Genomic DNA, 26,703 nt, shown 5'->3' on the forward strand with positions numbered 1-26,703 from the left:
AATAGATATCAAGATACAGATGAAAATCTGCAATATTAGTAACATAAGCAACATTTAATTAAAAATGGGGTTTTGCTTTACTGAAGATTTTCCAAAACAAAAACAAATTATATCTATAAAGTAGACTTTTTAGGTCACAAATGATACTCGATATTGGTACAATGTCGACGGATTTTTATATGAGTTTCATTGGTTGGATTATATTTACAAAAAATCATGATAGTATTAAAACAGATCATTACTATGAAAGTCAAATGAATAATGGACAGTGCAACACTAAGATATATATTTTAAAATATTTCTGAATATACTATATATTCATAGATATATAATCTATATTTTTTGAAATTCACAGTTTTCACTGAAATTTTTTGTATATCAATATATCCATAACCATATACAGTCTCGTTCTTACACAGGTAGTTCTCTTAATTAACCTGGTGTGTTAAGAATTTGTTATAAATGTCAATTCAATATGTTAAAAACTATGCCTTTCAATAAGTCCTTACGTACATTTTACAACTATAACTCTAATTTAAAATATTCTAATTTATTCAATTGAATTCAATTCCTTTAAGAAAACCTTTAAAACTAAATCAAAAAACATTTAAAACTATTTTTATTCGACAAAAAAGACAACTGATATGTATAAAACTATTTTATTGGGTCAACAAACTTACTTCACTAATATTTACAAAACTTATATAAACCTACTTTATTTTGCATTGAGGATTTGGTAGATACTTAGAGGTCAGATTCTTCAATAACAAATTATATTGTCTTTGGTTCATCTGTTTAAAGATTTTCCTTGAATCGTTTTCTTTGCTCTTGCTTTTCTTCATGCCAGGCCAGTGTACTAAGAAAGCTCCGTCAAGAACGACCAAATTATATTTCATCAAGCATATTTCAAGCATCTATATCAAGAAAGGAAAAATTAAACAAATTCTTACTAAACATTTTTGTAATAATATAAAAGTGCGTGAAGCTATTACCTGAAGCATCTTATCTTGATATCCTTCCCAAGATAATTTCTCGTTATATAAAGGCTCCTTTTTGGTACCTATAAAAATTGGTTCCCATCTATTGTACGGCATTTCTCTTTTGGTGACCAATAGAGGCTACAATTGAAAGGAATGTGGGTTAAAAGGAATAAAAGAGAAAGATAATTTTAGCATTATATTTTGATGATTAAAAGTGTTGGCATAAAATACCATCCTAGCAATCTAGCAAATACTATAGTTCGAAATTTAATCAATGTTGGGTAAGTTAAACTAATGAATTATATGAAAATGCATATAAAATGCTGAAAGTATTTGGGGACATCAATATTTTACTAGACGAGCGAAATAAGAACAAATTAAAATCTTCCTTAAACTCTTGGACAACCTTTATAATAATACTTCGGTGCTAAAATGTTATTACCTTTATGGTGTCTCCTGGATCCGAATTCTTCCACTTCTCCAAACCAGGAAACTTCTGACAATGCATGCAAACCTTCCGGTGAAAATAAACCGCCTTCTCTTGATCTATCAGAGAAACCAGCTCAGGTTTAGATCGCGGTACCTGTTCCGTGTCCTCCACCTCGAAAATCGGAACGACGTAAATAGTTCTGTCACAATCCGTCGGACATTCGTAATGACTAACCATATGTATAAATCTAGTCACCAATCCTAAAACAAATAACCAATCAATAAAACAATATTTTGGGTATATGTTTAATTATATAAATAAAAATGAAGACATAATAAATATTTCTGCCACATATCCGTAATGCATTCGTAATGACCAACCATATATATCTATAGTCTATTCAAAGTTTTTTAAGTAATGCGTCATGGATATTTGTGACGTCGAAATATTGCAATGTTGCCGCATCAACTCTGAGTTTTAGTTCAGTTTGGTTTTGACATACAAAAAAATTTTAATCTAAATAAAATAATTGAACAAAAATGTTATCAAATATAATTTATTTTAATATTTTAGTACATCTAAAAACTACAGTTAATTATACAGCCAAAATAATTTATAGGTAAGAGCTAAAACCTTTTATCACTATTGCTTTCAAGAATATTGCATACGTCGACAGCTGATCGCCGTCCGTTTGTCAGATGTACGTTAAATTATTTAGAATATTAGTTATAATTACTAATTAGGTCATAAACCGACAAACATTATTTTAACCCTTTGATTATTTTAATACATTTTGAGTCGCTCTATAATATACCATATTACATTATTTGAAAATTGCGAAAACAATAAATATTCAGGGTCACAAATTGATTGCGACTTTAATAAATAGTTTATTTCTAAAAGGAACGAGATAATGGAGGCCCCCTTTTGTCGATAAATTCCGTTAGAGAGGAAATTATTGATGATATTAAATAATATAAGTTCCTACAATGTTATTGAAAATGTTTTAGCCGGTTGTGCCGCGCTAAATATTAGTGTTGTTACTGTGAATAACATCGCTTACAAAATGAAGATTAATACGTTGTATTCACCCAAGAAAACCCGTCTACATACAAAGTGGGTTACGAATCTTGACCATCTTGTTATTGGCCCTATTGGAGACCAAACATACGAAATGTATAAGAACAATAAGTACACAAACTATTTTATCGATATAAACGTAATTTAATAAAATTATTTTAGAGAAAATTGGCTCTCCGGAAAGTATATATAAAAGAATTAGGGACATGCAGCTTTTTGAAGGATGTAAGACATCCTTTCATACACTCTTACGGGGCATAGGGTTTAAATGGTGTAAAGATAACCCTCGGGGAGGTTTAATGGGACTTCCAGACATTACCTTAAAAATAATTCAATTTTTAAAGGCATAAAAGAAGACCAAGGAAGATAAACTATTTAAATCTTAATGAAACTTGAATATTTCAAAATGGTTCATTGTTGCACTCTTTGCAAGACAGTAACAAAAAAAAGTGTAATAAGACAATAAAAATTAATGGAAAAACGTTAAAGTTGCAATAGCATTCAATTGGGTTTTGTTGGTCATTAGATTTATTAATAGTTAATTGCATATATATTGCTGGCTGAGAAAGATATTCCGTCAAAAACTGTTTGGATATGTGGAAGGAAGCATTGTCAACCATAACACCTTCGGTTTGGATGAACTTGATAAGACATACAAGGAAGTAATTGATAAATGGTGGAATTGTGAACATATTTTAGACATTAGAAATTAAGAGTTTAGTGATTGAATTGGACAGTGAGTCGAAAAGTGAAAGTGACTGAAGGAAACTAACTTCCAGGATATGTGATAATGCTGTCCAATGCTGTAAAATCCTGAGACAGAGTGATGAAAGTGGAAACGACTAAAGGTATGCACATAACTAATTGAATATAACTGTATAAAATGGTACTGTAGGGCGTGAAAGATTTGTGTGCACAGATAATCATATCTGTAGTTGTTCAAAATTAAACATGAGCATAAGGTTAGAACATATGAGAAGAGAATGAATACTAACTGTTTAGTAGATCTGGTAAATGTATTAGACAGAATTCAGTGATTAATTTTGTGATGATGACAAGATGACTTGTCAAGATGACTTGACAAGTAAACACACCATCGAAGGAAACAAGAACTAAACGTAAAAAGGTAAATATATTCTCGAATGAAAGCAAAATATATTTCTCGGATTTACAATTGTTAATTAGGTGAATTAGGCCTCCAGAGGGATAAGACTTCATAAAAAACCGCGCCTAGAATTTGTTCTTCATGGATGGTGTGGAAAAGAGTTCAATGTAAACAAAACAAATATAACCTACAAACTATTATACAATAATATATATATTAGATGTACTATAATATTAAAATAGATTATACTTGATAACATTTTTGTTCTATTATTTTATTTAGATTAGAATTTTATTGTAAGTCAAGGACAAACTGAACTAAAACTCCGAGCTGATGCGGCAACATTGCAATGTTTCGACATCACAAATATCCATGACGCATTACTAAAAAAACTTTGAATAGACTATACTTACCAATCCTAAAACAATTAGCTATTCAATAAAACAATATTTTGGCTTTATGTTTAATTAGATAAATAAAAATGAGGACATAATAAATATTTCTCTCGCAATCCGTCGGATATTCGTAATGACTAACCGTATGTATAAATCAAGTCACTAATCCGAAAACAAACAGTTAAACAATAAAACAATAATGTGGGAATATGATTAGATAAATGAAAATGAACGTAAAAAAACAAATGAACGTTTTTGCGATGTTTACCCATGTTAGCATTAAATAGGTATATTCCGAGATAAGTTGATGTTGGTGACATGGGAATTTCATCGGATATTTCCATAACTCCCCAAGCTGATTATGTTTCATCCGATATCTTCCTCTAGGTTTATTATATACTAAGTTTGATCAATACTTTCGTAGAACTCCATCTATATGTTATATTCAGAAAATCAATAACGTTTTAATACATTGTTTTTGCTAAAAACTCTACCAAAATGTGTGTTTTTCAAAGCGGGTATATGGGTATAACTATGACTTAAGAAATGATAAAGAATCGAGCAATATTTCCTAAATGTGGGTGAAAGTCGAGTATACCTCTATGATCATCCTAAATTATAATAAGAAGCTGAATAGTGACGTGAATTTTGCTGTGAATTTATATTAAGAAATCGACCGAGAATATGTTAACCTATTGAACCAAATGGATGCAAAAATTCTTGATCTTGAAAGACCCAAACATTAAAATGTGTTTGAAAATAATAATAATTAAGATAAATTTATGTTCACGTAAATAAAAAACGTATATCTCCTCAAACCTCAAAAAACTATTTCTAGCAAAACGATTTATATATTATAAAATGGTCATGTGTTTAGAACTGAATTGTAAATAATGAGCGAAAAAGATAGGGTTTGTTTTCTAATAGATAAAAACCATCAGAATCGTTTTGTACAGCCGCTCAAAAAGTGCCCTATTCCTTATATTAAAGTCTTGTATATATTCTATTCAAAGCACGTCATCATCATTATGATGGAAAACGGTAAACGGTCTAAGTTTCATTCCTGGTGCAGAATTGGTGTTTTCCTCTAAGTCCAAGGGTGACTATCATAAATAAACTATAACTTGTTTTTGCAGTGGTTTGAAAATCAGCTTTTCAAAGAACTTAAAGGGACCATCAGTTATTGTGATGGACAATTCACCATATCATAGTACACTAATGGAGAATATCTCAACAAGTGCACCAATAAATGCTGCAATTAAGGAATGGCATACATAAAATACAGATAAATGTTTCATTGCGTTTCTTGCAATTTACTTTTTTTTAGGAATAAGGTAAAAAAGATATACAGTACATCAGATGGCTGAACAATATATTCACATAGTATTACGACTTTCTTCTTATCACTGTATATTCAATTGATCGATTTGGGGGGTAGACTATATTGCAACGTCTTGACGTCTTAAAATTAAATGACATATGTTCACACATACTCTTCGTCCATTTTTTTTCAGCTCTACATTGTCTAAATTCTCAGATTTTTAACAATATGTAAAAGCACATAGACTACATTAACCATGACCATTACTATTAATAAACAAGTTCCTTTTCTTTAATGATTGTTCTTTTATTTACAACACTTTCCCTTATTTCAACTTTCCCACTGAACTTATTGATTACTGATTACTGATTACTTATTTAAAGCAGTCTTATTAGAATTTAGGTATCATTTTTACCAACCATAGTTGATCTGGACCTACTGCTTAACGTGAATTTGGTACTGAACTAGGGAGTGACCAACTTGGGGAACATTCCAGAAGACATCCGGTCTTACCCAGCCTGGTTACTGGCATAACTGGGATACTTTTTCTTGTCCGATTTTACACCTTTTTTTCCGATTATACATAAGAAACCATCAGAAACATAATTTTACACACATACTTTCTGGGGATTCGAACTCGCGACTATCGCAACAGTAGATAGATTTTACCAAGCTTTATGAATGCTTCACGGGCTATCACTCCAGCATTTTAAACTTTAATTGTATTTTTTTATTGATGTTCACCAAATAAATATTGATGGTTGAAATAAAAGTTGAACTTATTTTAAATAAAAGTAAATGATTTTTTATATAATTAACATAAAATGTAGGTAAATATAAAACCAGCCACAATAATCACCATCTTACCTTGACTTGGCATCAGCTCAACGTCACAAACCATGACGTAATCCGTATACGCTGCTTCTCGGGCAACATTGCGACAAACATTTATGGGATACCAGTCAATTGAAGCTGAAATATCGAAAAATTTTATAATTAATAGACCTCAGAGGCCTAAAATAGAACATAACAGCTTCGTATACAACGACACAAATATAAAGATACACTTTTAAATAGATTTTAATAGGTTTTGCAAATAAAGTATAATTATTACTGATAAGAAGCTGATATAATAAAGTAGTAAATCAAACTTAAAAGGATATATGATTATCGCATTTATTTTGTGAATTAAATACTTAAAGTACGATCGACGGTAGTAAAATTATTAATATACCAAATATTCATATTCTGTATTTACAGAATATACCTTATATAGAGTCGGTCATTTATTGAATATTTGTTTGAACAATATTATTAAAACTACTTCTGTAAAAATATTTTATTATTTTATTGTAAATTAAGAAGGTCAAACAGCACCTGTAAATATATATTTTAGTATACTTTCTTAACAATAATCGTAACAATTTTAACGCCCATATCTATCAGGAATATCCATCAGATTACTGACACAAAACTCATGAACAAATCTCACAAGTAGCCGTGTAGGCTAAGCCTTTTACTCACTAACAATAACGTCTCAGGTTCGAATCTCGCTAGGGATAAACATTTTTTTAAAGATTATAACTTTAATTAGAGAACAGTGTAGTTTAAAAGTAAGTAAGTGTTTGAAGTCGCTAAATAACGTGACTAAATTGGAAGACATATCCTTAAATGTTACATTTGATGTTAAAATGGAAAGTTAGTGGTTAAAACACTATCAAATAAGGTTATAGCAAGTTTAGATTTAAAAAAAACTATTAAGAATAGTATGGACACATAAAGATATATTTTACATTTTTTGGACAGAAAGAAACTAATGTGCCCACTTTATTGGAAAGTATATACAGTTGTGAGAGGAACAATCGACGTATGTAAAAAATTCATCCCAACATAGATTAACAAAATTCGATAATATCAGGCATCGTCGGGTTTCTTTGATTACAAGATATTTAGATTTTCTAAATCAGCTTTTGATTGAACTTGATGTCTGATGAAGAAAAAAAGGTGAAGAAGGGAGTTAAGCTTAAGGACTGTTATTCGTTGGTATGGTTCTGGAAACACAGCATATCATTGTATTAGAGGTAATTGTAAAGAGTGTCAAGATTCTTTCGTAAATTTTAGTTGTAACCTCTGATTCATTTCAGGTTTCATTAGTAAATGAATTTTCTAACAAACATTTTCTAAAAAAGCACTGAATATTGCAGTTAATAAACACGTTATTTTGTACATCAAGAAAATCAACGTTCAATAACGGTTATAAAATAGTTTCAAAGAATTCTAATCCCTTATCTCTTGGTAAGTTGTTGGTTCCCACGTGAGATATAAGATAAAGTGGAAAGTAATAGATAAATGAAGACCATAGAAGACAAACTAAAGATGAGCTATCTGCAAGGGCGAGATTGAAGATTGAAATAAATAAGCAAACAACAATGCAATTTTAATTAAAAATATAGATAAAGAAATTATTCTCTTATTCAGCCTGATGGATTTATTGTTTTTATAATATATATTTTAGGTGACAAATATCGATAAGAGATAATTACATAAGTGAATAGTGAAAGTATGCAGGAGTTAAAATAAAATGAGTTACATAATTTGCATAGATGGAACACATGGAACAAATAGAAGAAATTATGAATTATTCCAAATGCATTCGTAAACATTTTAAAGAAATGATAAATATTAAGATGTCTAATAATTAATGCAATAGGATATGAAACTATATGACATTTTATTCTTTGAACAATGTATCAATTATTTTGATTATTTACTTTATAGACCTCAGTTTTGAAAAATCAATAGCTAATTTAATGATTGTAATGATATTCCTTTAATATACATTTAAAAATTGTAAAGAATAAATTACTTAGTTGTGTTTGTTATTGTTTTAATATACATGATAAAGTCAAATTTAAATTTAAAATTATTTTATTCATATATATTCTGTTTTAATACACAAACATGTATTACTTCATTTACTATTCCATACTTATGTATATAACACAAAAGTAAAGAGAGATCATGTATACTTATATTTGATGTTCTGAAGTTGTTAAAGTTTTTTCTTATACTTTGTTGTTATATTCTCTGGCGAAGTAACGTAAACTTATTAATAATATTAATTATTTTTAATTATAGATATTAATTAATTATTAAGTTGTTTCAACAGGTATTTACATCGATGCTTCGCATTTTCATCGACAGATATCGCTGATTAATATACTTGCAAGCACCTAATATAAAAAAAGAATCTGCGTATACTTACAGTTATTTTGAACTCTAAAACTACTCTCGCTTATGGTTGATTGAATGACTGCATTCGCCAGTTTTTGAATATCACAATTGAGAGAAGGAACAAAAGTTTCGGCACTAACATAAATATTGCTTCTGTTTACATAATCCTTTTTCAAGACGAAATGCAGTGATACCTTCGACATTTCCGGTACGCAGTGGCAAAATTCTAATAGCTGTCGAATAATATCGTCGAGATCACCATCGCTAACATACGCTGCCACACTAACCGGACCATCCCAGTACCTGAAAAGTGTTACCATTATATAAAAACATTCCTATAGTCTATCCAAAGTTGCCGTGAATATATGTCATCAATGTGTTTAATGGACTGTGTCCCGCAATTGGTAAATTCGTTTTAGAATCAGACAATATTTTCCTTCTCAGTTGTTGATATTTGTTGAAAATATTTTTAGCGTGTTGCAGCTGAACTGAATATTACGGGATACGGTCACCGAAATATCTCAAAAAATGAAAAACATAATCTTGGATTCACCGAAAAGAAATCTGTCATGTCTCCGTTATCCTCATACGAAGCGGGTAATGGATTAAGATCAGCTTGATGTTAGCACTATCAGAGATCTAATATATAAAATGTATAAAAACAGTGAGTATTTCTTTTAATATAAACATAATTTAATACAATTATTTCAGAGAAAACTGCTGGTCTGAAATGTATCGAAGGGGTTTAGTCGAACTTCCAAACAGTGATTTTAAAAGAATACAATTTTCAAAAGCCCATAATAAAACAAAAATGTATTATTTCAATTTGTGTATTTAGATAAGACATGGATATTTCAAAATGGGACCAGTATACCAAACGATCACTCATGGCAAGGCAATAATAAAAATAGTGACAACTAAAGCTAATGGAAAAAGAAAAACGTTGATTGAAGATATATTGTGCTTCATGATGGAAAAAGGAAACGTTAATAGCACCTTCGGTTTGAACGACCTCGATCAGAAATCTTGAAGAAGAAATTGAGAAGTGATGGAATAGTGAACAAAGGTTCGATATATTGGAAGTGAACAACTTAATTATTCACTTCAGTGAAACTTTCTGAATATGAGATCGTGATTGAATGCTGATATTTCCAATGCAGGGTGATGAGAGCGGAAACAACTAAAGCTGTAATATAATTATTAAACAATAATTGTAGGAAATCATACTCTAGAGTGTGAAAGTGTTATGTCCATTAGACATCTGTGTAATTGTTCAGAAAATACATGAATATCTGGTTAAAATGTGCGAAAAGAGAAAAAATACCAACTGATTTTCAGATAGGGATAGGATTGCATTAGGGATATATAAAATACAGTGATATCAAAATTACTTAACAAGGAAACACACTATCGAAGGGAACAAGAACGAAACGTAAAAAGGTAAAGACGTTTTCTAATGAAAGTAAAATACATTACTTGGATATACAAATGTTAATTATATGAAGTAGGCTTCTATGGGGATATCACTACATGAAAAAAACACGCCTACAACTCTACCTCACAGGTGATGTGGAAAAAATTGATGTGATAAAATGTGATGTATAAATTATCGTGGCTGTATACTTAACTGTATTATATTATTCACTATATACTATGTTGTTAAAATAAACTATATATAGTTAATTCAAAATAGCAATGACACGGGAGAACTGTTAAAACGTCGCAATGTTGCCGCAGAAACTCTGAGTTTTAGAATATTTTGACTCTGACATATAACAAAATTTTAATATAAATAAAATAATTGAACAAATATTCTATTAAATATAATTTATTTTAACATTATAGTACATCAAATGCATTTATTATCGCAGAATTTAAAATGTACAATTAATTTTACAGCCGCAATAATTTATAGGTTAGAGTTGTTTTATTATATATACATTGAGCTTTACTCCTCTTTCATCACCCTGTCTTGGTAATCATCAGCATTGTATCATAAACCAACATTCAAAAGGTTTTATTCAATCACTGTCACTTTCAGAAAATAATCAAGTGAATAACTAAGCTATTTATTTCCAATGTATAAAAAACTTGCTCAATATTCTACCATTTGTCAATTTCTTCTTCAATGTATCTGATCGAGCTCACACAATCCCAAAATGATATTTTCAACAATGCCTCTTTCCATAAATCCAGACAGTCTGGTTTGAATATCCTCCTCGATCTGAATATTCATTGTAATAATTCTTTGCAATACCCCGTATCAACCCAATTGGATTAAAAATGCAGTGATAGGGAGGAAGATGTAATACTCTGTGGTCATAACATTCAGTAATCAACCCTTGGACTTAGAGAAACACTAATTCTGCACCAGGAGTAGAACCATTCCTATGTCCAGCATGAAGAACTATATGTCTACAATGAATAAACGTTATGACTAACAAAACCTAATCGATAGTTATTCCAACATTTACCTTTTTCCATCAAATTTTGTTGTCTTTACACTATATTTATTATCATCTTGCATAAGCAACCCAATGTACCATTCTGATATATTCATGTATCATTTAAATTAAATATATAAATTGATATATTTCTTCCTTGATTTTGTTATTAATTAATGAATTATGTTTCGATTGAAAAAACTACTGACTATTTTATACATTTCGTATATTTGATCTCTGAAACACCAAGCTGATCTTCTGAAACACGGTTTCTTTTTGACGATTTTAAGGTTACATTGTTTTTTATTTTTTGAGATATTTTAGTTACCGTGTCCGTGCAGTGCAACTGCAAGGCACAAAAAAATATCTTTTGTCCGGTTTATAATCCGTAATTATAATATTTTGAAGAATTTTCGGACGTTTGGCAAACGGACAAATTTTGCTGGTTCATTCCGATACATGTTCGAACTTCTCTAACAGCATTCTATCTCTTTTTAAATAGAATAAAATGACAAGGATAATATTGTCTGACTGTAAAACGAGTTTACAACTTTATACAGACACATATTGACACTCGTGTCACTGCTATTTTGAACTGACTAATGAATGAACTTGAAGTCAGATGGAACATTCACACCAACTTTGGATAGACTAAGTATATTTTAGTAAGATCACCTGACTATTTCTGTCAAGAACGGAAAAAAATTCTTGGATAATTGTGTGGCATATGTGACCGATGCTCGATCATCTAAGGAAGTTCCTTGGACTACATTGTAGAGTACCACAAACGGACTGTCCAATCCATATTCAGGGGTTCCTCTCAGATCTTCCGCGCTGAATGTGAATTCTTTAGGCAAGCGATAGTTAAATCGACAATAACTGACATTGGATGGGACGGGATGTACATATTTTACATATGCTGGAAACAAAAATTCTAATTGTATATAATTGTGTGTTCCAGTGTTAAAAATATTAAGAGGGGAAATGGGTGTAGGACGGCGTATTTAGTGTCATTTTTATGACATTTTTTTAGCCAATTAAGAATAAATTTATTTTATTTTTATTTTGAGAACACATTGTAAAATTTTATTTACGAATATATAAACAAATTCTTAAAAGTTTTTTTTTAATCACACATCACAAGTCTTCATCCAGGTAGACGATTTGTGTATATTCTCAGGATTTTCATCTGCTTCCATCTGAAACAATTTTTTCTAAAAAAATAATCCAAATTTAAGTGTCTTTTCCATATGAATTGACATTAAAAAACTATTTTTTTAGGTATGTGAAAATCAAATACGATTTTTACAGAGGAACTATAAGGTATATATAAAAAAATATATCTAAAATTTCATAATGATTGATCAAAAACTCTAAGAGCTTGTATGTACACAAATTCGAAAAACATATTTTCGAAAAAAGCTCGTTTGAAAATTAGAGTAGCAATAAAGGTAAATTTATAGCAGTAATTAATTAATAACAATAATTATATAACAACTTACTAAGAAATTAACTATTCCAGCATCATATTGCAGTCTTTTATCGGCTTCATATTTGTGATTTTTGTCCAAAGAGCTGCATCGATTTTGTCCGATTATTCTTCAGTTGTCAATTCCTTGGGCATAATAGAAGTTTCTGCTACTAACAGTAATATTACGCTCGTTCAGAATGGTTAAAAAAAAAGGAAGTTCCTTGATTAAATAAGTAAGCAGCCAAATATGCCGAAATCTCAACGATCATTAAACCAGAATGCAAATGTTTTGGAGCCAATCGCCAAACTGTTGAATTGAAGCTTTCATTTGCATTTTGAGTATGACCGCCTAAACATCAATCCAGTTAATTATCTCTTAAAAAACTTAATTTTCTTCATTTTCACTTTCTTCTTCCTTCTTATTCCTTTTCTCTCTCTTATCTCTTTCCCTCTTCTTCTTTTTGCTCGTCTTCTTTATTTTCACTACAGTTATTTGACTGTCGATTAGTACTAGTACTAGTTTTCAGATACGAAGGTGTTTTTGCATAAATAAAACGAACGTTATGAAAGTTAAGTTAGAACTGATCTTAACTGATTGATCACTAATACTCAATATCCAATATTGTTAAAAGAAACAAGGAATCCTTCCGATACCGCCCCGTACTACGTTACGTGCTCCACCCATTAGACCGTAGGACGCTCACTAAAACGTTTGTAATTATTAAAACGTTAGGAATTCAACTTTGAAATTTTCATAGTATAGTCTCGAATAACTCTGCTATCGATATGTGAAAAAAAAATTGAATTTTTCGAAGCCTGAAAGAAAGTCCCTGCGATAAGTAAAAGGTGGGATGGATGTAAGAATTTACAAGCTAATTTTCGAACAGGATCGAAAGGTACCCATCGACATTCTAAGTATCATATGCTGTGTATCATCAAGGGATATGAGGTAGGTTGGAGCCGAACACGAGATAAATACAATCATGAACATTATACGGATGCTATACCACTAAATATAAAAGCTGATATACTGCTCTCTAGCTTGTCTATATAATAAATAAAGTCGAAATAGTGACGGGTAAATATTACTTGGACCAAAACCTGAAGTATAAACATAAACATGAATGAATAATGAGAATAAATAAAAATCAATTCAGGACATAAATCTTTAAAGGAAGTTAAATAATATTATCGGCACATTTATTGAATTATTTATCCCCAAGAAGAAATTATTTCAATTAAAATATTCTACATTTATAATTTGGATGATCAACTAAAATATTTAGTTACTTTAACAATACTTTTACAATACTTTAGAACTTAGTATATATAATTTAGTTCTAATTGGAGTTGGAGGTTGGAGATTTGGTTGGAGCAGCTCCTCGCTGCTTATGAAAATGCCAAAAATGGGTTGATTCATGAAAAGCCTTAAAGATACATCGTTCTTTAGTTATGGAGGAAAGCGGATATCGAAATTTCACAATAAAACTTCTTTTAGATCTAATTTATAGGCATATATAAAAAAAGTTTATATCCGAACATAAATTAAATCACACGCAAAAAGAGTGATACCATCAACAGACCAAAATTATTACTAGTATCAAACATGAATAAATAATTCCGGAATATTTAGCATGTAACAATTGTATGTAATACAGCATGTAATATTAATAAATTTATCAAGATTTTTTAAACATTTTATGGCTCATCATCTGATATAAGCCATTAAAAAACCCTTAAAATAAATTCACAATTCCACTACTTGAAATGATCTATCTACTTGATTATCTACTTCGATGTCAAAATAGTGATAAATAGTCAACTATTGAATATCGATTGATAAAATAACATATTATTTAAAGTAAAGTATGTTTACTCACATTCATTGCTGATTTATTTTAAGTAAATACCACACCCAACTATATACTACTCATTTATTATTATTATAATTAGTTTTAAATTTGAGAATTAATTTAACATTTTACGCCTGAGTCAATTTGCTATTAGGATTATAATTATTAAATATAGCGTTGGGAATAATGGACTGAAAACAGTCGAAACTGTCGATAGTCAAAAAACTAGCGACAATCAAATGCACGATTCGACTGGTTTTTTTTTTAATTCGTGATGTCAGGCGAAAATGTACGAATCCTTTCCTGTATGAAGAACCTGAGGAAAGGACGAAGATAATTGCTTGCAGCAGTTAATTTTATATGTGATTATATTTTCCAACAGAATTATAAGCGAGACGGAGATGTATATATTCCTTCACGTACTAACTTTAGAAAAGAAAAGAAACAAAATAATTACTGAATACTATTAACATGCAATTAATAATTTCATTTTAAACGAAGTAGAATTACTTTTATATTAAAAATGATCGCACAATAACTACTGGAGCTTTTTAAGTAAGATAAATGTGTTACTTATTATTGAACGGAAATACGTTTGAAAAAAACTCAAGAAAGTAATCGAAATATTACCTATTATTGCCATAAAAACAGTTAAAAGCATTTTTCTATTTATCATTCACAATTTTAATCTTTTAATCCTATTACAATATCGTTTCACTATACTGCTATATTAATATACAATATATTGTTATTTACAAGCAAACCACCAAAAAAATTAAAAAACTATAGTCGATAGTCGATTTCAGTCGATAGTTCCCAACGCTAATTAAATTACAATTAGTAATTATCTACAATTAGTACTATCTAGTAAGGTTCTATAAAAGAGGATAACTCACCTCCTGGGTTTTTATCACTGTAGTCGTACATGAAGTCACCATTATAACTGAACAAATTTATATGTTGAATAGTGTTGAGGAAGAAAAAAAAGGTCAACGCTACCAGACCTGTTAAAAGCAGCTGGAATCGAGCCTGTCTAAAGATTAATACACTTATTAACATCTCTGTACGTGGTCATCTCTGTATGTATGTACCTTAGTACTATCATAGTTATCACCCTGGTTTCATATCTGAAATAATATAAATAAAGATAAATATTCATAAAAATTAACCGGTAGTATTGACGTAGAAACAAGCTTGCACACAGTACAACGTCGCTGTAATAAATATCGACGTAGAAAACGTGAGTAAACTTATTGCTTGGTAAGATTATTTAAACCATAAATATTATTAAACATAAATATTTTAAAAAAAGGATTCCAACACTTTAAAAATATATTTTCTGCAAAACATTTTTTTTAATATTTTTTTTTATTACTCTTCCTGATTTCACAATCTGCCCTATTGGCAATAAGTATTTCTTATGTCTATATTATACATACATGACATGTAGAACATCACTTCATTAAGCAATCTGTATAAATCTGTTAAGCAATGTGTATAAAATATTATCTTAATTAATTAGTATTATTCTAAAGCTTATTCTAATGTCTACATATGTCAAGTAATCAGATCAGGTGGTGTTAAACGTTTTAGTCTACGCACTTCACTATCACGTCGCATATTTAGCCGATTAGCGAGTACATTGGGATGCACTAACACTCTTTCGAAATACTTCACACAAACACGTTGAATTACACTCGTTATAGGTTCTAGAGGAATATCGCGTTGTATCACTTTATTTGAAATATAGTACGGAGCATCAACAATGGCACGCAACGCTTTATTTTGGAACCGTTGAATGATGGATATATTAGATTTGCTAGCAGTACCCCATAGTTGGATTTCATATGACCAAATAGGCTTGAGTATAGACTCATACAGCAACACCTTGTCGAAATTGTTTTCGTTTATACAGTATATGCTTCTTAAAGGTTAGGCGTCGATCTAAGTGCATACCAAGATATTTAACATGCTCTGCTTGGGGGAGTTGATGATGATTGATATTCACTGGTGGAATGTTCTTCTACGTAGGGTAAACGTTACGTGCGTGAATTGTTTCGTTGGCTTTTTCTCACTTCGCAATCCAACTTAGCAGTCAATTTTCTACAAGAGCAAGGAACCAGTAACCTGCCTTATCGTGCTGCACCGGTCCAAAAAACCAGTAATCAGAAAGAGCAAGATGCACTTAATATGACGAGTACAATAAAAAATCACAATTAAACGTTTCCAAAATGTCGTACGAATATAGCGTCATAATGACGATGATGACGATCATAACAAAGTAATCAATTATAATCTATACATATCACACATGACGCTATTGCTAGATAATAGCAGCTTAACCGGTTATGAGACATGTTCAAACCAGTAGCAACGACTGGCCAAGCTTCCCACAAATTTCAGTAGTAAGTAAATTGAGAATTTCGAAATGACAATTCTATAAGCTATTTTATAAGCTCCTCTAGCATTTAACTTAGAACCTGATCAAGTAATGTCTTGAATTACACTGTTCTCTAGTTAATTAAACTTAGTGAACCCAAAATTAGACTTATTCAAAACTATAAAAAACAGACATTTTGTGTATTATATAATGTGACAGAAAATATACAACTTAAAAAATAAATTAACTTATCTGAAATACTCTATTTAAACAGAAACTGTAGTTGACAGTACTCAGACAAAAAATAAATAGAAAGACCACTAACAGACATGTAAATTCGTCATATCTGCTTGTCAAAGTAAACTACGACTGACCAAAGCTATTAATACTTATATCTAGATCTAGGTGTACTTATGCTTATCGAAGAAAGAAAAAAGTATTTCATAATATTTAATTCCAGATGATCATCATAATATGAATTCATATAAAATAACATCAAGCTTTAAATTTCACTTCTTAACAGCAACCTAAATCAAACCCTCGACCTTTTCGTTGCCTTCAATAAACAAACTATTCAAAATTAATATGCTACTGTAATTAGCTACTATGTTATATTAAATATTACTCAATTGTATGACAAAATGTACAAATAATAGAAATCATTTACAAAGAGCTCTGATTATAAAATTCCAAAAGACGAAAAATAAATCAGGTGAATATCACCGCCAAAGAATAATAGTCGCTATAAAATGAATTACATATATTTATTTTTAAATATAAAGGCATCTGAAGCTATTAGTAGTACATACGACTAATGACAATTAAGATGTTTCAGCCTGGCTGTAGAGCAAGAAAACAGAATAGTTACAGTAGAATGAAAGAACAACGCCAAACCTCTTATTACTCAACTTGTTAAAAAGTAATTATAAAAACAAACGTGAAAAATTATATGTCACCCGCCATATCTAGCAGACAATGTAATTTCAGATTAGTTAACTTTTTTTCAAAAGATTAAATTTTGAGCAAGCGAATGGAATTGTAAATGACGACAACCGAAACAAAAATCACTCATAACAGACCATAAATTGCCTGGAAAATAGATAAAGGCATACTTTGAATAGACGTATACAAACAGAACTCTAATCTTTGCAAATATCATTGTTCTAACAGTGTGGTAAAAACATTAATCTCTTATGTAACTAAAAACAATTAAAGGCTTTTTGTTTATTGGCTAAGTTAATAAACATCCTACATCTATGTGTTCAGCTATATTAAATGAAATCAAGAGAAACTGGGTTAATAATGAGCTATAATCGTAAAACTACTACTCATTCTATTCAAAAGAAAACATTGCTAAACGGAACACTTAGAACTTTAGAACTTTAATTTAAATAAACTGCTAATGGTAATACTCGACGGATAAAATATTCACTGTATAAAATTTGGGGACTTTCAGAGAGAATAACATAAGTGAAACACAAATATATTATGCCGCCATCCTGGCAGTGATAGAGCTAGATCTGAATAGGCCACTGGAACCAAAGATAGACTAAACTTTGCAGTTTATAAATTTTCCTATAAAGTGTACTTTACTTTAGGGTAACAGCTTATAGACAAAGAACACTTTATTCTTGAAATTTAATTAGTTTACGAAAGTTTAGAAGTTTAATGACGCGAATTTAGTTTAAAGAAAAAAGGATACACATAGGGATATAAAACAAAGCCTATTTGTAACACAATGTAACCAATAATGTTAAATTTAAGATTTACTGAGTTAGTAAGTAATTAAATATGAATATATATTTTTAAAAAGTCCCAAAATTTACGCAAGATTTATAAAAAGTACGTCTTATGTTATAAAAAGTGTTATAAAAATAAATGCAAATTTTTCAAGCAAAATAATTTTTATAATATTTAAGTGATGCAGTTCACTTTTATGGTGCAATTGGAGCAATTAGTGTTCAGAGAAATAACATATAATTATAGACTAACAAATTCGTGTAGAACCTGTTAGTATTTCATGCGGATTTTGAACAAACGGCATCATTGGACATTACTTCTTCAAGTTCAAGTCACATAATGCTAGTGGAAAAGTATTTGTTATTGGTGCTCGATTTCAAGACTATAAGGGTCACTATTTATATTTCGGGAATAGAAAAAAAACAAATAGTTAAGCTGCGAATATATTTTTAATATTTTTCAAAGTACTCGCCACGATGATATCTACACTTTTGCATACGCTTAAACCAATTTTCAAAGCATTTATTCCATTCCGAATGAGGTATCTTCAAAACATGATTCTTGAACGCTTTAATAGCCTCCTCGGGCGATGAAAATCGTTGACCACGCAGTTTATTCTTCACTCATTGGGTGCCAAATCAGGGCTGTATGGCGTATGACCCCTCAATTCAATGTTTTGAGTGCTCAAATAGTCTCTTGTTTGAGCCGATGTGATTAGGAACAATCCGGCGTCTCTTGTTTGTTTTCCTTATTTCATCGCAGACTTCTGGCAAACAAATGATTGTGTACCAATCAGAATTTACTATATATTATATAATTTACTATAGCATATATCCATGATTGGTCACCTGTCACGATTTTATAAACGTCTTTTGAAGCATGCGAACATAACTTTCGCACAGCTAAGTGTTCATGTAAAATCGCATATATACTGGTGGAACTAATACTTAGAGATGCCTCAATCTCACAATAGGTGACAGGACGATCTCGCTTAATCATTTGGCACACAGCATCGATGTTTTCTTACACAACAGCCAATTTTAGACGATCTTCACAAAAGTCGTCGAACAGCGAACTACGACCACGATTGAATTCACTAAACCAGCGATTCACGGTAGTTTTTGATGAAGCGTCATCGCGAAAAGTCAAATTAAGTTGAATGATGCACTCTTATTGTGATAATCCACGTCGAAAATCGTAAAAAATCATCGCACGAACGAAAATGTTCACGATTCAGTTACATTTTTTGCCAAGACGAAACTTTCAACTAAATATAAAATAAACAAATAGCGTCAGTGCGACAAAATGTTCTAAATACGTAAATCGTCAAAAATGTCAAACTTTACGATGGAACCGTCAGATGGACTCACATGACAGCAGTGCTGCCAATTCCCGAAATATAAATAGTGACCCTTAATCTGCTTAATCCAGATAAGACTACAGTTCGTTTTAACAAACATCGTATATATTTCTACATTCCACCGTATTCCATATTGAGAAGAACTGACTACCGCTGGTGTCACTTGATGTGTCACTAATTCTAAAAACAGCTAATTAGTACGAGTACTTCCATCCTTTCCAAACTAGTATTGAGAAAAATGCTTTATTTTTGTGGTATTCGCAAAAATTACTGATCCAATTGACCTAAATATTGAAAGATGAGTTTTTTATTACTTTATTATTTGAAAATGGTACTAGTTAGATTTAAAACATATTGAAGTCAGATTTTTAACTAATTTTCTTACGTTTTCTACTGGGCGCAATTGTTTACTGTACTTTTAAATACAGAGTAGGCTTAGTTACTTATAAAATACAAAACTATTGTAGGTACTTATAATTTGGAATTAGTTTTCAAATTTGACGTTTCTACTTTATTTTAGCGGTTTAACCTCACTGATACGTTAACAGTGCTAGAAGAAAATATCTATGACGCCAGTAGTAATGAACATGACACAAACATGAACAAATGAAGTCCTCACCGATGGAGATTCGCTAGATGAGCGAGCCATTGGTAGTTTACCTGCCTCCCAGTTATTAGCAGAAGCAGACATTTTAAAAACAACGAACTAAATAAACAAGACAAAAAAATAATGAAAGAGATAGTAAACAATGGGAATAGGATGATTAATGGCCGTTACGGCAACATACAACCCCTAAGAAAAAAAATTATAAAGTCGTGCCACAGGCTTAAAAAGATCTACACACCGAAAACATTTTTTTACCAACATGGCCATAATTTTTTTCTGTAGCAAACAAAAGTTCACCAACGGAACTGTTCTTGAAATTTTTTTATGACGAAGTCATATCAATGTTGATCCGATATACCAATCTATATGCTACCAGTAGAAGAAGAATGTACTGTGAAAATTCTGACCACACAAATAATTGTTTAATTTCCCAAGCTATAATCAGAGATCGATTTGAACATATTATAACCAATATTCACTGTTGTGACAATAATTCCCTGGATAACAATGACCGCTTTGCTGAAATTAAACCTAAGTTAAAAAACCTAAAGTTTAAAAGAACACCATTTTTTGCTAGAAAAATACATTATTTTAAAATGTTCCATAGTGTAACATAAAAAATATAAAGTACATAATCACATCACTCAAATATTTCAAAAATTCGAAAAATTTCGATATTAATTTGAATGGCGATGTATTAAATGATGCCACGATAGTCAGAAATTCAATCAGAATAGTTGTGTATTGTAACAGGTCATTTGAAAAGTCTCCAGCCTGACATATAGATGGCGTTACTAGAATTAAATAAATATATTTTTAGTTAGCCCTAACCTTCAAAAGATGCCTGTATAAATGATTGACAACTAATATAAATTGTTGGATCATTAGTTTGTGAATTATAGCATTTTGAGTAAAGCAACATTTGTTATTGTGAAAAAAAATGGATATAAAGGAATTTCACATGTTGATAAAATATTGCTTTTTGAAGAGAAAAAATACAGTTGAAGCAAAAACTTGGCTTGATACCGAGTTTCCGGACACCGCCTCAGGAAAATCAACAATCAAGTACTGGTGTGCTAAGTTTAGACGTGGTTAAATGAGCACCGAAGATGGTGAACGCAGTGACGGAGTATCAATCGAAGACGAACACATTTAAAAAAATCCACAAAATGATATTGAATGACCGTAAATTGAAAATTAATTAAATAGCAGACACTCTAAAGATATCAGCTGAAGGTATACATAACATCGTTCACGAATATTTGAGTATGAGAAAGCTCTGTACAAACTGGGTGCCGCGCGAGCTCACTTTTGACCAAAAAGAACGACAAGTTGATGATTGGAAGCAGTGTTTGAAAATGGTTAAGCGTAATGAACCCCAGATTTTGCGTCGATATGTGACAATGAATGAAACATGGCTCCATCATTTCAATCCGAATTCCAATCGACAGTCATTCAAGTGGACTGCATACAATGAACCCGCTAAAAATCGTGGGAAAAATGCAACAGTCGGCTGGCAAAGATATGACGTCTGTATTTTGGTATGCGCATGGAATAATTTTCGTTGACTACCTTGAAAAAGGAAGGACCATCAACAGCGCCTACTACATAGCGATATTGAACCTTTGAATGGCGAAATCACCGAAAAAAGGCCGCATTTGAAGAAAAAGAAAGTGCTGCTTCACCAAAACAATGCACCGTGTCAAAAATCCACGAATTGGGCTTCGAATTGCTTTCTCATCCACCGTATTCTCCAGATCTGGACCCCAGTGACCATTTCCTGTTCTCAGATGCTCAAAACAATGCTCGCTGGGAAGAAATTTGTATCGAGTGAATAGGTGATCGCCGACATTGAGGCCTATTTTGAAGCAAAGGACAAATCGTACCACAAAAATGGTATCGAAAAGTTGGAGGGTCGCTATAATCAGTGTATCACCCTTGAAGGAAATTATGATGAAAAAAAAACAAATTTTGCCAAAAAAATGTGTTTAACTATGGTAAGCCGGGGACTTTTCAATTGACCTGTTAGGTAATCTCCACCAACGCTCTATTAACTAAATTCAGTCACATGCACAATTGTCATTTGCCCTGGAGAACTATTAAGCAATCTAGCCTAACTGTTAAATTTGATATTTTTCAATTTATTATTATTGATTTTTTCTATGTATGCAGACACCAATTATGGAGCGCTCAAAATTGTATATTGACATGACATTCATTAGTTTTATTGTTTATTGTTTGAGAAATCCTGCTGGTGAAACCCATTAAAATATCACATCCTAATTGTCGGTTTTGGCTTCATGGATTGAAATGTGGTGATTTAATTGTAAATAACAATGGATCAAAAAACTTCGAAGACGATGAATTGCAAGGCTCATTAGACGAGAATGTAACTTAAACTCTCAAAGAACTTTTAGAATCTTAGCAGTGGATGAGTCAACTATTTTCTATGACTTGAAACAATATTGTAACGTATTGACTGGCGATGAGTGATGATTACAGACTGACAAATTGGGTCTACTACGATAATACGAATGGCAAAAGGGCATGGATAAGTCCAGGAGAGCCATCTATATCGACCTCTAAACGGAGTATTCATGATCATAAAGTAAGATATGTTTATAGTGGAATCACCAACATCTACGAGCTGCTAGAACCGAATCAAACTGTTACTGAAGATGTCTACCATTGTCAATAGAAAAAATTAATCGTATTATTGTATTATTGCAAGAAAAACCGACAGTAGCGAATTACAGACGTAAAGAATCTTACCAGACAATCCTCGTCAACAAGCTTGCAAGAATTGTAAAGAATACACTATTCAAATGAAGCAGTTTGAATGGGAAGTTCGGCCGCAACCTTCTTACTCACTAGTCATAGGTCATAGCAGCATGTCTTGGATGGAAACACAGTTTTAAAATGCTGAAGAATGGTAAAAATGAATGAACGGTTCCATCGCTGGCTAACCAACATCGCTTTTTCAAATACGGTTGTATAAAGTAAAAAATTATCAGAATACATGTAAGCGTCTAATATAACCCTATATAATTTATGATTAAATGAACCTCTTTATTATCATATAATATTATACAAAAAAAAATTTAAAAAACTATAGTTTCTATTCAATTTAAATCTTGCGTGCATTTTAGGATACCATCCAAAAGATGAATCAATGAGCGAAAAATGATTGGTGCCCTGGAGACATATTAACTTAGATCGCTGATACAATTTTATTGAATGTATTGAACCATCAAATTATGTAAGACGAAACAACCCATGGCAATAAACAAACGATATATAGCACAAGCAAAGCTGTATCGATAAAAACATAACCTCTAATTCGAATCGCGCGAAACTATCGAACCGTAAGTTTTAAATAAAACTGATATAATCTTACTATAAAATTATCACCACACGTCACTCAAACCCAATGAGTTGTTCCTGTTCAGTCTCGTTATCACATGGTACAGATAGCACGCACGATATCAGCCAACTATGTATATATATCAACGTTAGCCGTGAGCGCCCTCTTTGGCCGGGAACTGCAACTAGGTGTGGCGATTATGCGGAATTTTTCCTTGGATCAATAAACCTTAGGAGGTAGCGCTTAGATTGCGTTCAAGCCGAGGGTATGAGTTCGGTTTCCATTATTTTATGACGCCTACTCGATTTTACCCAAAGTGAATTTTTATTATCTTCGTATAAATCAATCCAGAGTGAAGGTTTTGTTTTCGACTTGTTTCTATCTCACATCGTTAATGCACATTATAGAAAAAACAAAATAATTATAATTTTTATGATGGGTAATTTTGAAAAACGAATCTTATTATTCTAATATAATTACATTTTCTTAAAGATACACTCGCCATAAACATATGACGTCGGTATACATTTAGTATACATACAAAAAAGTAAACATAAGATTTGGATTTAGACTTTTTCTTTAATTGTAAATGTCAAAAAACACGTAAATAAAATTTGTTTCTTTTTTCGGAGAGCCGTAAATAACGGTACTATAAGACTTTTTACTTTGATATAGAAGAATATAGAATATGCAATATACGCAATAGAAGAATATAAAAATACAGGAAAGCTCACACCAAGTTTCAAAAAAATTAGTTCAGTAGAATTTGAAATATCATATCAACCGCCTCAAAAACGTGTTTAAAGGTTTGTTTTAACCCGACTTACTGAAACAACTACAATATTTCCAAAAATAACTTAATTTTAAAAAAATTTCTTTAAATATTAAAGCATATTCTTAAAGGGATAAGCTCTGGAAATATGAAAGATATCGATTTTTCCATTTTATGAGACTAGAATACAACCTTAGATATTTAAACGAGTCTTCAAAGATAGAGAGAGAGAGAGAGATAAAGATACACATTCCCTAAAGGTAACTCACATTCTTTCAAGAGTTAAGTAACAGTTTCATGAAGGGAACTAGAGAAGTTATCAATCCAAGCTACAGATTTCTTGGATGTAGCAGATTTAAAACAAATATGGAAGAAAATATTAAACTACATATTCCCCAAAAGAAACTAAATAAAGAGGACACTGAATGAAAGTTGCTTGTGATTAATATACGAAGAGGATGGAATATTATTGATGGCTAAATAACCATAGATATAAGAAGAAAACCAAGATAAATTACAGACCTTGTAACATTAAAGAGTAAAGAACAAAAGAAATGTACCAATATCACTTAGAAAAAAGGCTACACTAAACCGACTAGGAACATAAAATTTGTATGGCTAAAAAAGAAACCTTTTCTAAATACTTAAGAGATCTAACAGAAGATTTCGAGGAATTTTTTTTACACAAAAACTTTCCAGCCACAACAAATGACATCTTGCCTATTCCAAATACACCAGGAGTAAGTTGGACGCTCAATAACCCTAAAGGTAACTTACAAATGAGATTAAGAAAGTCAAGAATGCCCCAGGCTCTGATCTAAAAACAGATCAATTGAAAAATTCCCGGCCTACCATAGTAAAACACATTTTTTTGGTAAAATTATACATATTCAACCTAATTCCCTTCAAGGGTGATACACTGATTACAGCGACCCTCTAACTTTTCAATACCATTTTTGTAGTACGATTTGTCCTTTGCCTCAAAATAGGCCTCAGCTTCGGCGATCACCTCTTCATTCGACGAAAATTTCTTCCCAGCGAGCATTCTTTCGAGATCTGAGAACAGGAAATAGTCGCTGGACGCCAGATCTGGAGAATACGGTAGATGAAGAAGCAATTCGAACTCCAATCCAAGGATTTTTGTCATCGTTTTCACTGACTCGTGACACGGTGCATTGTCTTGGTGAAGCAGCGCTTTCTTTTTCTTCAAATGCGGCCGTTTTTCGGCGATTTCGCCCTTCAAGCGGTTCAATAACGCTATGTAATAAGAGCTGTTGATAGTCCTTCCTTTCTCAAGGTAGCCAATGAAAATTATTCCATGCGAATCTTAATATTCAGACGCCATAACCTTGCCAGCCGACTGTTGCGTTTCCCACGCTTTGGAGCGGGTTCATCGTGTGCGGTCCACTCGGATGACTATCGATTGGACTTCGGAATTAAATTATGGAGCCATGTTTCATCCATTGTCACACATCGACGAAAAATCAATATCGTGTTTATTAAGCTTGATCATCTTCAAAACCTGCTCCGAATCATGAACTCGTCGTTTTTTTTGGCCAAAAGTGAGCTCACACGGCACCCACTTTACACAGAGCTTTCTCATACCGAAATATTCGTGAATGATATGATGTACACGTTCAGTTGATATCTTTAGAGTGTCTGCTATTTTATTCAATTTCAATTTGCGGTCATTCAAAATTATTTTGTGAATTTATTTAATGTTTTCGTCGGTAACAACCTCTTTTGGGCGTCCACTTTATTCACCACGTATAAACTTAGCATACCAATCCGTGATGGTTGATTTTCCTGGGGCAGTATCCGGAAACTCGGCGTCTAGCCAAGTTTTTGCTTCAACTGTATTTTTTCCCTTCAAAAAGCAATATTTTATCAAAACGCGAAATTCCTTTTTATCCATTTTTTCACAAAAACAAAAGTTGCTTCGCTTAAAATTCATAAACTAATGATCCGACAGTTGTCAAATTTATAGACGCATCTTTTGATGGTTAGGGCTAACTGAAAACCTATGGATTTTATTCTAGTAAAGCCATCTATGTGTCAGGCCGGGGACTTTTTAATTGATCTGTTACATGATGGAGACGAACTGTTGAGAAACGTTGTAAAGTACAATCTCGTACAATCAACATCTCGAAATTACTATGATGAGTAA

The 26,703-nt window shown here is 31.4% G+C and overlaps 1 protein-coding gene and 1 long non-coding RNA gene across 5 annotated transcripts; one reads left to right on the forward strand and one right to left on the reverse strand.

The window, feature by feature from the left end:
* Positions 1-643: 643 nt before the first annotated feature.
* On the reverse strand, positions 644-23,911 carry LOC143191385 (beta-1,4-glucuronyltransferase 1). Of its 4 annotated transcripts, none has more exons than XM_076396405.1 (9): positions 23,798-23,900; positions 15,405-15,440; positions 15,210-15,346; positions 11,665-11,908; positions 8,577-8,848; positions 6,179-6,283; positions 1,423-1,670; positions 993-1,118; positions 644-914 (listed from the first exon to the last, which is right to left on the reverse strand). In XM_076396405.1, the coding sequence occupies exons 2-9, from the start codon at positions 15,416-15,418 to the stop codon at positions 711-713; spliced, it is 1,350 nt and encodes a 449-aa protein (XP_076252520.1). In that variant the 5' UTR covers positions 15,419-15,440; positions 23,798-23,900; the 3' UTR covers positions 644-710. The 4 variants fall into 4 exon arrangements, with proteins under 4 accessions (XP_076252520.1, XP_076252521.1, XP_076252518.1 ...); XM_076396406.1 differs by lacking the exon at positions 23,798-23,900 and adding an exon at positions 15,753-15,882; XM_076396403.1 differs by having other exon boundaries at positions 15,210-15,440; positions 23,798-23,911.
* On the forward strand, positions 3,477-3,853 carry LOC143191386 (uncharacterized). Its single transcript, XR_013004493.1, has 2 exons — positions 3,477-3,616; positions 3,676-3,853. It is a non-coding gene; the product is annotated as an uncharacterized LOC143191386 (long non-coding RNA).
* Positions 23,912-26,703: the final 2,792 nt, after the last annotated feature.

The sequence above is a fragment of the Rhynchophorus ferrugineus genome, unplaced genomic scaffold, assembly GCF_030347505.1.
Source record: "Rhynchophorus ferrugineus isolate W39M unplaced genomic scaffold, kcgeb_rfMv2 rfM2, whole genome shotgun sequence".
Lineage (NCBI taxonomy): Eukaryota > Metazoa > Arthropoda > Insecta > Coleoptera > Curculionidae > Rhynchophorus > Rhynchophorus ferrugineus.